Source organism: Scyliorhinus torazame, chromosome 4 (genome assembly GCF_047496885.1).
Source record: "Scyliorhinus torazame isolate Kashiwa2021f chromosome 4, sScyTor2.1, whole genome shotgun sequence".
Lineage (NCBI taxonomy): Eukaryota > Metazoa > Chordata > Chondrichthyes > Carcharhiniformes > Scyliorhinidae > Scyliorhinus > Scyliorhinus torazame.
Genome location: NC_092710.1, coordinates 105150852 through 105168209, shown reverse-complemented (window position 1 = coordinate 105168209; position 17358 = coordinate 105150852). Strand labels below are relative to the sequence as shown.

At 52.9% G+C, this 17358-nt stretch overlaps 1 protein-coding gene across 8 annotated transcripts in view; it reads right to left on the bottom strand.

The window, feature by feature from the left end:
- Nucleotides 1–17358, bottom strand: part of LOC140410367 (KH domain-containing, RNA-binding, signal transduction-associated protein 2-like) — an 824701-nt gene that overhangs the window by 31502 nt on the left and 775841 nt on the right. For 5 of the 8 annotated variants that reach the window (XR_011940629.1, XR_011940628.1, XM_072498400.1 and 2 more), the window contains one exon: nucleotides 14480–14538. The exons of the other annotated variants lie outside the window; for them this stretch is intronic. Coding sequence is in view for 3 of the 5 variants with exons in the window: in XM_072498400.1 (XP_072354501.1) it covers nucleotides 14480–14538 (59 nt within the window). In the remaining 2 variants the exon portion in view is untranslated. The remainder of the gene's footprint in view (nucleotides 1–14479; nucleotides 14539–17358) is intronic. 8 annotated transcript variants of the gene reach the window in all.

The window sequence follows — 17358 nt, the reverse complement described above, 5'->3', positions numbered from 1 at the left end:
CAATCCTCCATCCTCATTGCCAGCACCTTTGCCAGCAACTTGGCGTCCACATTAGCAATGAGATAGGCCTATAGGACCCGCAGTGCGGCGGATCTTTATCTCGCTTCAAGATTAGTGATATCGTCGCCTCCAACATTGTCGGGGGTAGGGTCCCCCCTTCCCTGGCCTCGTTAAAGGTTCTTACCAGCAGCGGGGCCAACAAGTCCACATATTTTCTATAGAATTCCACCGGGAACCCATCTGGTCCCGGGGCCTTCCCTGCCTGCATGTTCCACAGCCCTTTGGTCACCTCGTCCACCCCAATTGGCGCCCCCAGGCCTGCCACCTCCTGCTCCTCCACCTTCGGGAACCTTAGTTGGTGCAGAAACTGCTGCATCCCCTCTTTTCTCTCCGGGGTTGGGACCTATATAGCCTCTCGTAAAAGGTCTCAAACACCTCATTTATCTTCCCTGCTCTCCGCACCATGGCGCCCGTTTCATCCCTAACTCCCCCTATCTCCTTCGCCGCTGTCCTCTTTCGCAGCTGATGGGCCAACAGGCGACTCGCCTTTTCCCCATATTCATATCTCATCCCCTGTGCCTTCCTCCACTGTGACTCTGCCCTCCCTGTGGTCAGCAGGTCAAACTCCGTCTGGAGTCGTCGCCTCTCCCTGTATAGTCCTTCATCCGGAGCCTCCACATATTTTTTATCTACCCTCAAAATCTCCCCAGTAGTCTTTCCCTTTCCCTTTCTTTGGCCTCCGTTTTCCCCTTGTGAGCCCTGATGGAGATCAACTCCTCCCCTGACCACTGCTTTTAGTGCTTCCCATACTACTCCTACTCGGACCTCCCCGTCGTCGTTGGCCTCCAGGTATCTTTCGATACATCCCCGCACCCTTCCGCAGACTCCCTCATCCGCCAATAATCCCACATCCAGTCGCCAGAGTGGACGCTGCCTCCCTCTCCTCTCCTAGTTCCAGGTCCACCCAATGTGGGGCATGGTCTGAAACAGCTATGGCTGAGTACTCAGTTCCTTCCACCCTCGAAATCAGTGACCTTCCCAAAACGAAGAAATCTATCCGGGAGTACACCTTATGGACATGGGAGAAAAAGGAGAACTCTTTTGCCAGCGGCCTAGCAAATCTCCACGGATCCACTCCCCCCATTTGGTCCATAAACCCCCTAAGCACCTTGGTCGCTGCCCGGCCTTCTTCCGTCCTAGATCTAGATCTATCTAACCCTGGGTCCAGCACGGTGTTGAAGTCCCCCCCCATTATCAGGTTTCCTACCTCCAGGTCCGGGATACGTCCCAGCATCTGCTTCATAAATCCCGCATCATCCCAAGCTGGGGCATATACATTAACCAACACGACCTCCATTCCCTGCAGTCTGCCGCTCACCATCACATATCTGCCACTGCTGTCCGCTACAATGTTCCTAGCCTCGAATGACACCCGTTTCCCCACCAATATGGCCACCCCCCCTATTTTTTTGCGTCCAGCCCCGAGTGGAACACCTGCCCCCACCCATCCTTTCCTTAACCTAATCTGGTCTGCCACCTTCAGATGCGTCTCCTGAAGCATGGCCACGTCTGCCTTCAGTCCTTTTAAGTGCGCGAACACTCGGGCCCTCTTAATCGGCCCATTTAGGCCTCTCACGTTCCACGTGATCAGCCGGACTGGGGGGCTGCCCGCCCCCTCCCCCTGTCGACTAGCCATCACCCTCTGTGGGCCAGTCCCACGTCCCGGTCCCGCGCACCCACTCGTCCCCCTCAGGCGGCGCATTCCCGCCCCGACCACCTTTTCTTTTTTTTTATTAAATATTTTATTGAAAATTTTTGGTCAACCAACACAGTACATTGTGCATCCTTTACACAATATTATAACAACACAAATAACAATGACCTATTTTATAAACAAAAAAAAAAATGAATAAATAATAAATAACAAAAATGAAAACTAGCCCTAATTGGCAACTGCCTTATCACAAGTAACACTCTCCAAAAATATAATTTAACAGTCCAATATATAATTATCTGTAGCAACGACCTATACATACTATACAGTATATATTAACAACCCTGAGAGTCCTTCTGGTTCCTCCTCCCCCCCCCCCCCCCCCCCCCCCCCCCCCGATCCTGGGCTGCTGCTGCTGCCTTCTTTTTCCCATTCCGTCTATCTTTCTGCGAGGTATTCGACGAACGGTTGCCACCGCCTGGTGAACCCTTGAGCTGACCCCCTTAGGACGAACTTAATCCGCTCTAGCTTTATAAACCCCGCCATGTCATTTATTCCAGGTCTCCACCCCCGGGGGCTTGGATCTTTCCACATTAGCAATATCCTGCACCGGGCTACTAGGGACGCAAAGGCCAAAAACATCGGCCTCTCTCGCCTCCTGCACTCCCGGCTCTTGTGCAACCCCAAATATAGCCAACCCCCAGCTTGATTCGACCCGGACTCCTACTACTTTTGAAAGCACCTTTGTCACCCCCATCCAAAACCCCTGTAGTGCCGGGCATGACCAAAACATATGGGTATGATTCGCTGGGCTTCTCGAGCACCTCGCACACCTATCCTCCACCCCAAAAAATTTACTGAGCCGTGCTCCAGTCATATGTGCCCTGTGTAATACCTTAAACTGAATCAGGCTTAGCCTGGCACCACGAGGACGACGAGTTTACCCTGCTTAGGGCATCTGCCCACAGCCCCTCCTCGATCTCCTCCCCAGCTCTTCTTCCCATTTCCCTTTTAGTTCATCTACCATAGTCTCCCCTTCGTCCCTCATTTCCCTATATATATCTGACACCTTACCATCCCCCACCCATGTCTTTGAGATCACTCTGTCCTGCACCTCTTGTGTCGGGAGCTGCGGGAATTCCCTCACCTGTTGCCTCGCAAAAGCCCTCAGTTGCATATACCTGAATGCATTCCCTTGGGGCAACCCATATTTCTCGGTCAGCGCTCCCAGACTCGCGAACTTCCCCATCCACAAACAGATCTTTCAGTTGCGTTATTCCTGCTCTTTGCCACATTCCATATCCCCCATCCATTCCCCCCGGGGCAAACCTATGGTTGTTTCTTATCGGGGACCCCTCCAAGGCTCCAGTCTTTCCCCTATGCCGTCTCCACTGTCCCCAAATCTTCAGTGTAGCCACCACCATCGGGCTTGTGGTGTAGTTCCTCGGTGAGAACGGCAATGGGGCTGTCACCATAGCCTGTAGGCTAGTCCTCCTACAGGACGCCCTCTCTAATCTCTTCCACGCCGCTCCCTCCTCCTCTCCCATCCACTTACTCACCATTGAAATATTAGCGGCCCAATAATACTCACTTAGGCTCGGTAGTGCCAGCCCCCCCCCCCATCCCTGCTACGCTGTAAGAATCCCTTCCTCACTCTCGGGGTCTTCCCGGCCCACACAAAACCCATGATGCTCTTTTCAATCCTTTTAAAAAAAGCCTTCGTGATCACCACCGGGAGGCACTGAAACACAAAGAGGAATCTCGGGAGGACCACCATCTTAACCGCCTGCACCCTCCCTGCCATTGACAGGGATACCATATCCCATCTCTTGAAATCCTCCTCCATCTGTTCCACCAACCGCGTTAAATTTAACCTATGCAATGTGCCCCCCGACCACCTTTTCTTTTACCAGTTCCTTCTTGATCTCGGCAGCAGCAACCCAGTTATCCCCCCCCCCCCCCCCCCCCCGCTAGACCCCCATCTATCATGGTTACTCCCCCCATATTGCTTCCGAAAGTCAGCTGACTTCAACTGACCCCGGCTTCTCCCGCTCTCTCCTTGACCCCCCCCGTGTGAGGAACTCCCACCCACCTTGTGCCTATCTTCCTGCCATCATCTTTCTGACGCGGGAACAAGAAAAAGAAACCTTGTGTTCTCTAGAGCCGTCCCGCCCCTCGTGGCGCAGCTCCCTCTGCTGCCCCACTCCCATTCCCCATCCCCCACCTGAGTCTCTTCTTCCCCCCCACTGGCGCCCACATTTCTCAATGTCCCCCCCGCCCCAATTTACATTTCTATATACATCAGCATTGTCGTTTCCCCTCCAACATCAGTCCCTCAGTTCTGATCCAGTTTCTTGTTTTTAATGAAGGTCCATGCTTCTTCCGCCGTTTCGAAGTAGTAATGCCTCTCCTGGTGCGTGACCCACAGTCGCGCCGGCTGCAACATCCCGAACTTCACTTTCTTCTTGTGCAGCACCTCCTTGGCTCGATTGAAGCTCGCCCTCCTTCTCGCCGCCTCCGCACTCCAATCCTGATACACTCGTACCACCGCACTCTCCCATCTACTACTCCGTACCTTCTTGGCCCATCTCAGAACCGCCTCTCTATCATTGAAGCGGTGAAATCGCACGATCATCGCCCTAGGTGGTTCTCCCGCCTTTGGTCTCCTCGCAGGGATCCGATGGACCCCTTCCATTTCCAAGGGGCCCGAGGTCCCTCAGCTCCCATTAGCGAGCGTAGCATTGTACTCACGTAAGCCCCGCCGTCAGCTCCTTCCACTCCCTCGGTGACACCCAGGATCCGGAGGTTCTTTCTCCGTGATCTGTTTTCTAGGACTTCAATCCTTTCAATGCACTTCTATGGAGCGCCTGGTGCGTCTGCATTTTGACCGCCAGGCCCAGGATCTCGTCCTCGTTGTCAGTCACCTTCTGCTCCACCACACGGAGCTCTATCTCCTGGGTCTTTTGTGTCTCCTTAAGCCCCTCAATTGCTTGTAGCATCGGGGCCAGCACCTGCTTTTTTTAGCAGCTCCACACACCGTCTTAAAAATTCATCCTGGTCCGGTCCCCATGTCGCCTGGGCTCCCTCCGACGCCATCTTGCTCCTTTCTTCCTTCTGCCGCTGTCCTCGAGGATTCTCCGAGATCTGGCCGCCGCCGCCGATATTTTTCTTTTTCGCTGGGGGGGGGGGGGGGGGGGGGGGGGGAGACTCCCTGTTGCCTCACCCCACACCGGGTTTTGTCCCGAAAAGATTCCCCGTTGGGGCTCTAAAAGAGCCCGAAGGTCCGTTCGAGCTGGAGCCGCCGAAACGTGCAACTTAGCTGGTCATCCCTATAATTAATTTTCCACCTTTTATTTTGCAAGGCTGCCAACCAAAACATACCAGCTTTAAAAAAATATATAAACACAAACCTGATGGTTTTTTTTTAAGGGGCTGTTGCGTCACTGGCAAGGCCAACATTTATTGCCTTGCGCGGCCATTCCAGAGGGCAGGTAAGAGTCAACCATCGTGCTCTGGGTCTGGAGTCACAAGTAGGCCAGACTATGTAAGGAAGGCAGATTTCCTTCCCTTTTTTTTAATAGAAATTTAGAGTAGCCAATTCATTTTTTCCAATTAAGAGTCAATTTAGCGTGGCCAATCCACCTGCCCTGCACATCTTTGGTTTGTGGGGACGAAACCCACGCAAACAAGGGGAGAATGTGCAAACTCCACACGGACAGTGACCCAAAGCCAGGATCGAACCTGAGACCTCGGCGCCGCGAGGCAGCAGGGCTAACCCACTGCCCCACCGTGCTGCCCCTAGATTTCCTTCCCTAAAGGCCATTAGTTAACCAGATGGATTTAAAAAAATAAAATAAACAAATAATCTTTATTGGCACAAGTAGGCTTACATTAACACTGCAATGAAGTGACTGTGAAAAGCCCCTAGTCGCCACATTCCGGCACCTGTTCTGGTACACAGAGGGAGAATTTAGAATGTCCAATTCACCTAACAGCCGTCTTTTTGGGACTGGAAAGAAACCGGAACACCCGGAGGAAACGCACGTAGACACGGGGAGGACGTGCAAACTCTGCACAGAGTGACCCAAGGCCTCGGGGATGAAGGTTGAATTCCCACCACTTACACTGACAGGATTTAAAATCAGTTCACTAAAAGCTAGTCTCAAGCTAGTCTTAGTAAGGGTGACTATGCAATTATCATCAATTGTTGGAGATGGGCAGCATGGTAGCACAGTGGGTAGCACTCTGGCTTCACAGCACCAGGGTCCCAGGTTCGATTTCCGGTTGGATGACTGTCTGTGTGGAGTCTGCACGTTCTCCCCGTCCTGAAAGACGTGCTGTTAGGTGAATTGAGAGTGTGGAAAAATTGGGAGTCCCCGGAGAATAGCCACGAATCGCACGCGCGCGGTCTAAGCGGCGCGGGTAGGGGACCATTGACAGAGGCCTTCGCGGCGATTCTCCAAGTGTAACTGGCTGAGTTCCCGATGGCGTGGGTCTCTCATGGTCCCACCCATCGGGAACTCGGCGTGGCGGCTGCGGACTCAGTCTGCGGCCGCCCTGGTGGGGGACGGAGGGGAACCTTCGCGGGGGGGGGGGGGGGGGCCTCACAGATGGCCAGGCTATCAATCAGGGGCCACCGATCCGCGGGCGCTCACGATCTCGGGGGGGGGGGGGCTTTCTTTTTGGTGCCGGTCCACAGTGTGGGTCCTCCATGTCGAGCGGGACGTCCGCCGTGCGCATGTGCGGACTCCCGACCGGAAGTCCAGGGCCCCATATCGGCAGCCAGAGCTGCGAGGAGCACTCCGGGGTCCTGCTAACCCCCTCCAGGTAGGAGAATCACTCTGGACTTTCTTCAGTAAAGTCCAGAGTGATTTGTCCGCCTTTTCACGCTGGAGTGGGGACATACCCCCAATATTGGATATTCCTGCTCAGGATCTTTTACATCCACCTGAGAGAACAGATGGAAGACCTAATCATTCCCTGGGCTCAGGTAAACTCAATTTGCATACTTTCAGTTTTCCCAAAGTGTACACCTGACCAATGTGTGACTTCACATGCTGCTTTTGTCTTTTCACACCAGGATGGGTTTGCAGTGAAATTCACGAGCTGCACTGTAGTCCTTGAGGAGTGTGGGTGCGGAGGTGGGATGGTTAGAAGGCCCACCTCTGTTCCCCAAAACAGTACTCCAGCTTCTAACATTGTTTAAAGCTCCCTAAACCTTAACCTTCACACCTCCAGTCACCCCCACGCTAACCCCCACTAACCCCCTCCATATATCCTCCATGGCCACTCACCCAATATGCACTATGTCCAGTCCTCAGATTCACAATATCAATGGGAAATATATTCCATTCCTTAGGGTGGAGAGGGAAACCTCTCACCAACTATTAAAAGCTTCAATTTCATTAACGCTGAGAAGAAAATGCATTCTTCCATTTTAAAGTACATGTAATCCTATTAGCTTGTTTCAACAAACCAGAAACCACATGAAAGGTACAATATGTTATTACAACTTCTTGAAACTATCATTCATTCACAGATGAATTGAACACCTACTGTTCTGAACCCCATTAGCACTTGAAACTCAGCCAAACATTGAGAATGACCACAGCTGTCCAAATAATAATCTACTCTCTGGAAAGGAAAAACAGCAGGTGCTCATTTCAATGTCAAAGTGCCTGTCAATCAATGTAAGGAAGCAGGTGGTTGGGATTTTTCAGGTGTCGATTTTTTCCTGTGTCAAAATCAATCCTTTAAAAAAACCAACCAGGGTCATATCACATAATAAAATATGACAGCACAGGTCAATGGGACCTCTTGTACCATTTTGCATTGCATTATGCTACTTTCTCCATTGAAAAAGCACTGGAAGGTATGTGAACAAATACACAATGTTGGTCAATGTAAGAGTCAACTTACCTTTAAAGGACAGATCCCTATGATAAATCACTGTATTAAAAACACATTTACATTGCAATACAGCACCCAGTAGTGATATTTGAAGGTATGAAAATACTTTCCACTTGGTTTTGTTCCAGACTCCGAAGCACGCTTTCCATTTTCTTTACAACTCTTAAACCTGGTGGTGTTTTTAACGGACTTCCAAAATGTCACAGCACCAGATGAAAACGGTAAGCGAGTGAAAAATCTGGGGCAGGATTCTCCATCGGCGGGATCCTCCACTTCACCAGTAGCGCACCCACACCCGCGAATTTCCCAATGGCATCGGGGTGGCCACAATGGGAAACCCCTTTGGCCAGCTGCCGGGATAGAGCATCCCACAGAAAACTGGTCTGGCGGGACGGAGAATTCCGCCCTTGGTTTTTGTCCCTCACTTAAAATAGTGAACATGACCTCAGCGGCAGTGGGTGTGGCATTCCTGATCTGCAAGAAGATCAGAGGAAAATGGCGCAGGGGTCAGGAATGTGGAGAAAAAAACGGATTTCCTGTTATGAAACGCAAGGGTGTGTATTAGTGCATCGAGATACAGCTTCCCCCCCAGATGAAATTTAAGCCCGGAACTTCTGTCAAACACCTCTGCCAAAAGAGGGCACCTCCAGCAGTGTGGCACTCCTTCAGCACTGCCTTGCAATGTCAACTAAATATCTATCCATCAGAGCTGCCCTGAATCTTGATTGGGTCTCATCCGCTTACTGTACATTTTATGTTTTATTTCAGAATGCCAGGAATATTCTTTCGCCTTTCAACTCACACACTTTGTTTCTTATTCAAAAGATCCACCTTGTCACAATCATTAAGGAAATGGCACAATATTCTTCACAAGAGAAAAGAAAGCTTGAATTTATTCTGTGCCTTTCAGGAACTCAAGACATCTTGAAGCACTTTGGGTGTGAATGGCAGTCACACTCGTAATCAGATAATGACCAGATAATCTGTTTCTTTAGTGATGTTGGTTAAGGGATTAATATTTGCCCAGGAAGATAACTTTCCTCTTCCTCTTCAAAGTGGATGCCATGGGATCTTCAGCATTCACCTGAGAGGGCAAATATGGTGTTGATCCAATATCTCATCTGAAATTGTGGGCTGGATTCTTTGTTTCAGCGGCTAAGTGCCGGCCGAAACGGAAAACTCGCGGGCGTTTTACGGCGCCAAAATCGGTGCTGAATCTTCACCGATTCTGGGACCAGGGAGGGGCTAGCAGCTGCACCAGATGAAACCCCCGGCTCCCACCCCAAAAGCAGCCAAAGAATGGTCGTGTCCCTGGCCGCGCATGGCGACGACCTGAAGTGGTCGCCCCGTACAACATGGCGCTGGCCATGCGCGGACCCAACCTGCTAAATACGGCCCCACAGGCCACTCCCTGGCCACCCCCCACCAGTACTCCCAGCCCTCATGGAAGCCGCCCTGGCCAGCTGCACGGCTTCCGGCTAAGTGTGGCAGTGCTGGACACAGTCTGCAGCTACCTGGTTCGCGACCGCTCAGACCACACATCAACCGCCCGGTCGGGAACTCAGCCCATTGGGGGCGGAACATCGTGGGATTACGTCCCGATGACGTGCCAATGCCGTTTCAACGGCGTGCGCCACGCGTCACAATGACGCCATTTTGGAGGGGGTGGAGACTCAAAAACCAGCGTCAAACTAGCGCCCTACCCGATTTGGGCATCGCAAGGGATTCTCCGTCTGATTGCCGATTATGATATCGGCATCGGAGAATCCTACTTGGTATGTTCATCTATACAGTGCTCCCTAAGTTGGACAGGGCAGTCAAGCTTAGAGTCAACTTTAGTGGTCAAATCTCTGATCAGGGAGATCAACCCATAACCTGCTGGCTAAAAATCACCAGCAACCACCATTGGCTTGTGACTGATACTTTATGACTAAGAGTTATGACCACATAAGATTCTAGCAGCTCCCGAGTCACTCTACAATTGTCTCTGGTGGAGAAGTTACAACAATGACCTATCTTAGTTGGGATAAGTTGACTTTTTCTGACATAAATCAATTGTATCTCTTTCATATTTCCAGTTGTATCCCTTTCCTTATTCCAGACTCTGTTTGCATCCTTCCAACACACATGCACACACACGGACCTGCATCGACATTAACCTGCATCCACAGAGCCTTTAAAGCAGTTAAACATTCCAAGGTGCCCAGCGAGAGCGAAATTCAGATCGCGATGCGAGATTCCGTTGAATCTCATAAGACATTTCGAGCATCGCGAATCTCTATCTAGGTCTCTCGCAACATTCAACGGACCTGTCCGGACACCAAGTCGGGCGCGACAAAGTCGCTGAATCACGCCCTCTAAAGGTGTCAAGGGGTACGGGGAGAACACTGGAGTATGGTGTTGAGATAGAGGATCAGCCATGATCATGTTGAATGATGGAGCAGGCCCAATGGCCTACTCTTGCTCCTATTTTCTATGTTTCTAAATTGGGAGATTGGGAACTGAGAGCCAATGCAAATCCGTAAGTACAGGGATGAAGGATGAAGAGGATTTGGGACAAGTTAGGATGAACTCTAGTTTATGGTGGGTGGAATACTGGAGGCTGGCCTGTAGAGGATCTGAATAAACGAGCCGATAGATAACAAAGACATGGATGAAAGTTTTAGCAACAAATGAGCTGAGGTAGGGTGGAGACGAGCAATGTTACTGAAGTGGACTTGGTGGTGTCAACCTGCTAATGCCGACCTGTGCTAAGAGGCAGTGCCAGGGCAGGACCCTAGTGGGAGCCCATGGGTGGGGTGCGTATATGTGTTGTGGCCGGGGGGGGTTGGGAGTGTGGACATTGAGGGGATGGGGGTGGGTGACTGTTGGGGATGGGAGGTGGAGAGTGGTGGGGGGGCACTGCTAACGATGACTGCCATGGGTGGCAGGGCGTGAACTTCTGGTGATGCTGTCGGGAGGGAGCTCTGAGAACTTCGAGATGTGGTCTGGGGTCGATCGGCTGCAGTGCTGGTTGGGCCTCCCTTTAAAGATGGCGGCCCGATCTGTTTGTAGCTGGTTCCCGGCTCTAAGAGTCTCCACCTCAGCAGAGTGACAGCATTAACTATGCCCATGCACCTTTTGTCTCCCAAGAGGGATTCACTCTGTTTTTCTCGACGGGATTGGTAGTGCCATTTTTTGGTAAGATTCTGCTCTAAAATTCCCGCTGGCCAGGACAGCCTTCACCGGATTCTGCACTTGGAACCTCATTAATCATGCACAGGCGAGTTCCCCTCCGAGTCACCTGGTGGCTGATTCGTCCATCTGCCGTCAGCTGATGGGTTCAAAGCTCCTGGCGCCATTTTCAAACACCAGTCCAGCACACTCACATCACTCTCTCCAGCCCACCTACCTTCACCAGACCGTGCACGATATCAGCAATCCAGAGGGGAACGGTTAGCAGCCTCAAGAAGAAGTCTGGTCCTTGATTCAACCACCCTTACCTCAAGTCCATCACCTGAGAGGCATCAATGCCCCACTTGGACCTCTCCCCACCACATCTGGAGCTTTTGTGCAACCCTTTCCAGGAAACAATGTGTTGTCGCTTTGATGCCCTTGTTTGTGAGCTTTTCATACAGCCTTGTCGGGGTTCAGCTTCGCTTCCCTCATTGTTCCCTCTGCCTTCCATTCTCCATCCACCTCCTTGCTCCCCTGCCTACAATCGTAAGCTCTCCCCTCCCCCCCATTTCGCATAGCCCTCTGTCCACATTGCCATCCGTCTTCATCACCTCTCACCCCATGCCATCGTTCCCCCCTCCTGCACACACACGCCCGCCTTACCTCGCACTCCATTCTTGATTGAACCTCGGATCTTTGTTGTCCTGGCTGCACAAGTCCCACAGCACAGTGCGGAGTGTGGCACCGGGGGGAAGGATACCCCTGTACCCCCCAACTCCACCTCGTACTGATCCGCAACAGTGACACAGGAGGGTCCCTGTGTCCAGGAGCACGGTGCTGTCCATGAAGACGAGCTCGACATGGAGATGGAGGGCAGGAACTGGTCTGCCCGGGCAGCGTGCGAACAACGCATCAGGAGCAGCTCAGCGCTGTGGCAGAAAGTTGTTGCACTCACCCCACATTCTCTTGTGAACTAAGGGCCACTCTTTTCGCAATCGGGTTCTAGACTGATGTAATTTCTCACTGGTGTGACACAAGTTTGAAGGGCCTGACCGGATGCCAGTGGGCACCTGTTTTAATGAGCAGTCATGAGATGCAAATGAATGGAAACGGTGTTCACACCACCAGCCAGCAGGAAGAGTGACCCACCGCTAACTGGCCACTGGGAGAATTGCAATGTGATTTTAGACTGGCGGGTTTCCGACCTTTTGGCTCCCACTTGATTCCCTGCTCCTGCCTGGCACCAACCGGGGATGGGACAATTCCACCTTAAGCGTGAGACGGGCTGGATAGAGCAGTTGGTGAAGTCTCTTTTTACGAGTGGTCATGCAGAGGCAGAATGTTAATGAGTTGGTATGATTGACAGCTGTCTTCCTCTTCGCTTAAAGTGGTCGGGTCTCTGTTGGGTTACTCATTATCCATGAATTACATTTTTCCAAAGATAAAAAATAAAATTCAAGTCAATGGCAATTCTTCTTAACTGTTTGAATTCTGTAAGGAATTTTGGAGCATGAGAATACAACAAATAGGAGCTGGACTAGACCACTCACCCCATCGAGCCTGCTCCACCATTCATCACCAACAATCTGTCCTGGTCCACCCACGTCGACACTATGATCAAGAAAGCAAAACAACTCCGATACTTCCTCAGGAAACTAAGGAAATTTGGCATGTCCACATTGATTCTTGCCAATTTTTACAGATGCACCATAGAAAGCATCCTATCGGGCTGCATCACAGCCTGGTATGGCAACTGCTCGGCCCAAGACCGCAGGAAACTTCAGAGAGTCATGAACACCGCCCAGTCCATCACGCGAGCCTGCGTCCCATCCATTGATTCCATCTACACCTCCCGCTGCCTTGGGAAAGCGGGCAGTATAATCAAAGATCCCTCCCACCCGGCTTACTCACTCTTCCAACTTCTTCCATCGGGCAGGAGATACAAAAGTCTGAGAACATGCATGAACAAGTTGAAAATCAGCTTCTTCACTGCTGTTACCAGACTCCTGATCGACCCTCTGATGGGCAGAAATGATCTCTTCACATATTGGGCGAAATTCTCCCCCAACGGCGCGATGTCCGCCGACTGGCGCCAAAGACGGCGCGAATCAGACGGGCATCGCGCCGGCCCAAAGGTGCGGAATGCTCCGCATCTTTGGCGGCCTAGCCCCAACATTGAGGGGCTAGGCCGACGCCGGAGGGATTTCCGCCCCGCCAGCTGGCGGAAATGGCGTTTGTTGCCCCGCCAGCTGGCGCGGAAATGCGGCGCATGCGCGGGAGTCAGCGGCCGCTGTCAGTTTCCCGGCGCATGCGCGGGAGCGTCAGCGGCCGCTGTCAGTTTCCCGCGCATGCGCAGTGGGGAGAGTCTCTTCCGCCTCCGCCATGGTGGAGGCCATGGCGGAGGCGGAAGTGAAAGAGTGCCCCCACGGCACAGGCCCGCCCGCGGATCAGTGGGCCCCGATCGCGGGCCAGGCCACCGTGGGGGCACCCCCCGGGGTCAGATCGCCCCGCGCCCCCCCCCCCAGGACCCCGGAGCCCGTCCATGCCGCCTGGTCCCGCCGGTAAATACCAGGTTTGATTTACGCCGGCGGGACAGGCAATTTCTGGGCGGGACTTCGGCCCATCCGGGCCGGAGAATGCAGCGGGGGGTCCCGCCAACCGGCGCGGCCCGATTCCGGCCCCCGCCCAATCTCCGGGAGCGGAGACTTCGGCGGGGGCGGGATTCACGGCGGCCTACGGCCATTCTCCGACCTGGCGGGGGGTCGGAGAATGACGCCCATTATCTCTATTGATTAATACTACACTTCTGTGTGCTTCACCCGATGCCTGTGACTATGTTTTTACATTATATACTTATGTATACCCTATGTTTATTTTTCATGTATGCAACGATCTCTCTGAGCTGCACGCAGAACAATACTTTTCACTGTACCTCGGTACATGTGACAATAAACTATTCTGAATCCAAAAATCCATTATGATCATGGCTGATCTTGGGGTTCAACTCCATTTTCCCGACCGCTCTCCGTATCCCCTAATTCCCTGAGAGACCAAAAATCAGCCTCTCCTAGCCTTAAATACATTCACTGATGGAACACTCACAAATGTGGCAGAAAGAATTCCAAAGATTCACACTATTTGAATGAAGTAATTTCTCCTCATCCCAGCGAAAGGCCCTGAGACTGTACTCCATGTTCTAGATTCCTTGATCAATGGAAACAATCTCCCAGCATTTACCCTAACCCCCCTCATAATTTTGTTGGCCTCAATGAGATCACCTCTCATTCTTCTAATCTGCAGAGAACATAAGCCTAATTCACTTGGCCTCTCGTCAATGGGCGACCCCTTTGTCCCAGAGACCGATTAGTGAACTTCCCCTTTCCTGTCTCCAATGAAAGAATTGCCTAATTTAAAAAAAAATTTAGTGTACCTAATTCATTTTCTTTTTCCAATTAAGGGGCAATTTATTGTGGCCAATCCACCTACCCTGCACATCTTTGGGTTGTGGGGGCGAAACCCACACAAACACGGGGAGAATGTGCAAACTCCACACAGTGACCCAGAGCCGGGATCGAACCTGGGGCCTTGGCACCGTGAGGTAGCAATGCTAACCACTGCGCCACCGTGCTGCCCTAGAATAGCCTAATTTAATGTGAGCTCACTCTGTCTTCAACAAAAAGAAAAAGGAACTGAATTTACCGTAACTGTCATAGATTTCTTCACTCGTTCCGTGTCCGTAATCGTAATATTCAGGGCCACTGTAATATTAAAAAACAAAGAATGATAATTTGCACTGACAAAAACATGGTGCGAAAACATCCCTCAAGTTTTTAAACATTTAACATTTTTTTAAAAATCTGCTTATTTGTACTCAAAAAGATACATTACTGTCGATCAAAATAAATCCCATTAATATTAAGTAGTTCTAGAAGATCAAATGCACTTTCCAACATGATTTTAGGCCATTCTCACTTAAATTCTAAAGCTCTGAACTTGCACGTCCTTGCTTCCAGTGCTGAATCTTCTTCGATTGGGATTATGGTCAGCCTCACAGCGCCAGGGTCTCAGGTTCGATTCCCCGCTGGGTCACTGTCTGTGCGGAGTCTGCAAGTTCTTCCTGTGTCTGCATGGGTTTCCTCCAGGTGCTCCGGTTTCCTCTCACAGTCCAAAGGTATGCAGGCTAGGTGGATTCGCCGTGATAAATTACCCCTTAATGTCTAAAGATGTGCAGCTTATGTAGGGTTAAAGAGAAAGTCAGGGGAGTGGGCAAAGGTACGATGCTCTTTCAGAGTGTGGGTGCAGACTCAATGGGCCAAAACGGTCTTCTTCTTGCAGCTGCTTGCGACTTTACCAGCCATTAAAAACTGATACCAGAAAACGGATGCATGAAAATAGGTACTTCTTTATTTTGTTTCAAGCTTTTGCGAACATACAATTCGTCGTGTCCGTGATTGACACTCGGGAGGCTGACAAGCCGTAGCCGCACTTAAACGATCCTTCCCCCCACACACACAAACCATCCCAGCCAACAAGGTGGCTGTAAGAAGAGCAGCTCCAAGGTTCACGGACTATGAACTGGAGACCCTCTTGGACTCGGTGGAGGAGCAGCGAATGACCTTGTCCCCTGGCCCAGGAAGGAGGCTGCCAGCCGCTACTGCTCGTTGTGCCTGGGCGCAGGTGGCAGAGTTGGTGAGCGCTGCGGGCAGCGTCGTCCGGACCCCCATGCAGTGCAGGAAGAAACTCCACGACCATTGCAGGTCGGCCAGGGTGAGTAGGCAGCACTGTGCCCCCCGGCACTAACCCCGGCCCCCCACACACCCATAACTGCCCCCTAACCCCCCATACCAGCTGCCATAAACGGGTGCCCTGGCCACTGACGCCACCAGCTACCCACCCCCTGGGCTGTATGTGTCGGACTATCAAACACTGTCGTCTTATGTATTCTACCCCTCAGGACAAGGCTACATAACCGCCGGGAGCGGGACAAGACAGGCGGGGGACCACCAGATCTGCAGCCCCTCACCATGGTAGGGCAGAGGGCCCTGGACGTAGTCGGCGGCCCAGAGGAACGAGAGGTCACCGGGATGGCGTACGGTCATGGGGGAGAAAGTGAGACCCTGCTGAATTGCAGTTCCCCGTGACACGTGTGTTAATGCACCCTTACCCCACACCACCCTTACCCCACACCACCCTCACCCCACACCACCCTCATCCCACACCACCCTCACCCCACACCACCCTCACCCCACACCACCCTCACCCCACACCACACCAACCTCACCCCCACACCACCCTCACCCTACCCCACCCTCACACCACACCACCCTCACCCAACACCAACCTCACCCCACACAAATCTCACTCCAGACCACCCTCACCCCACACAAATCTCACTCCAGACCACCCTCACCCCACACCACCCTCACCCCACACCACCCTCACCCCACACAAATCTCACTCCAGACCACCCTCACCCCACACAAATCTCACTCCAGACCACCCTCACCCCACACAAATCTCACCCCACACCACCCTCACCCCACACCACCCTCACCCCACACAAATCTCACTCCAGACCACCCTCACCCCACATCACCCTCACCCCACACCAACCTCACCCCCACACCACCCTTACCCCACACCACCCTCACCCCACACCACCCTCACCCCACACTACCCTCACCCCACACCAACCTCACCCCACACCAACCTCACCCCACACCACCCTCACCCCACACCACCCTCACCCCACACCAACCTCACCCCCACACCACACACCACCCTCACCCCACAACACCCTTACCCCACACCACCCTTACCCCACACCACCCTCACCCCACACCACCCTCACCCCACACCACCCTCACCCCCACACCAACCTCACCCCCACACCACCCTCACCCCACACCACCCTCACCCCCACCCCACCCTCACCCCACATCACCCTCACCCCACACCACCCTCACCCCCACCACCCTCACCCCACACCATGCTCACCCCCACACCACCTTCACCCCACACCACCCTCACCCCACACCAACCTCTCCCCCACACCACCCTCACCCCGCACCACCCTCACCCCACACCACCCTCACCCCACACCACACCAACCTCACCCCCACACCACCCTCACCCTACCCCACCCTCACACCACACCACCCTCACCCAACACCAACCTCACCCCCACACCACCCTCACCCCACACCACCCTCACCCCACACAAACCTCACTCCAGACCACCCTCACCCCACACCACCCTCACCCCACATCACCCTCACCCCACACCAACCTCACCCCCACACCACCCTTACCCCACACCACCCTCACCCCACACCACCCTCACCCCACACTACCCTCACCCCACACCAACCTCACCCCACACCACCCTCACCCCACACCACCCTCACCCCACACCAACCTCACCCCCACACCACACACCACCCTCACCCCACACCACCCTTACCCCACACCACCCTTACCCCACACCACCCTCACCCCACACCACCCTCACCCCACACCACCCTCACCCCCACACCAACCTCACCCCCACACCACCCTCACCCCACACCACCCTCACC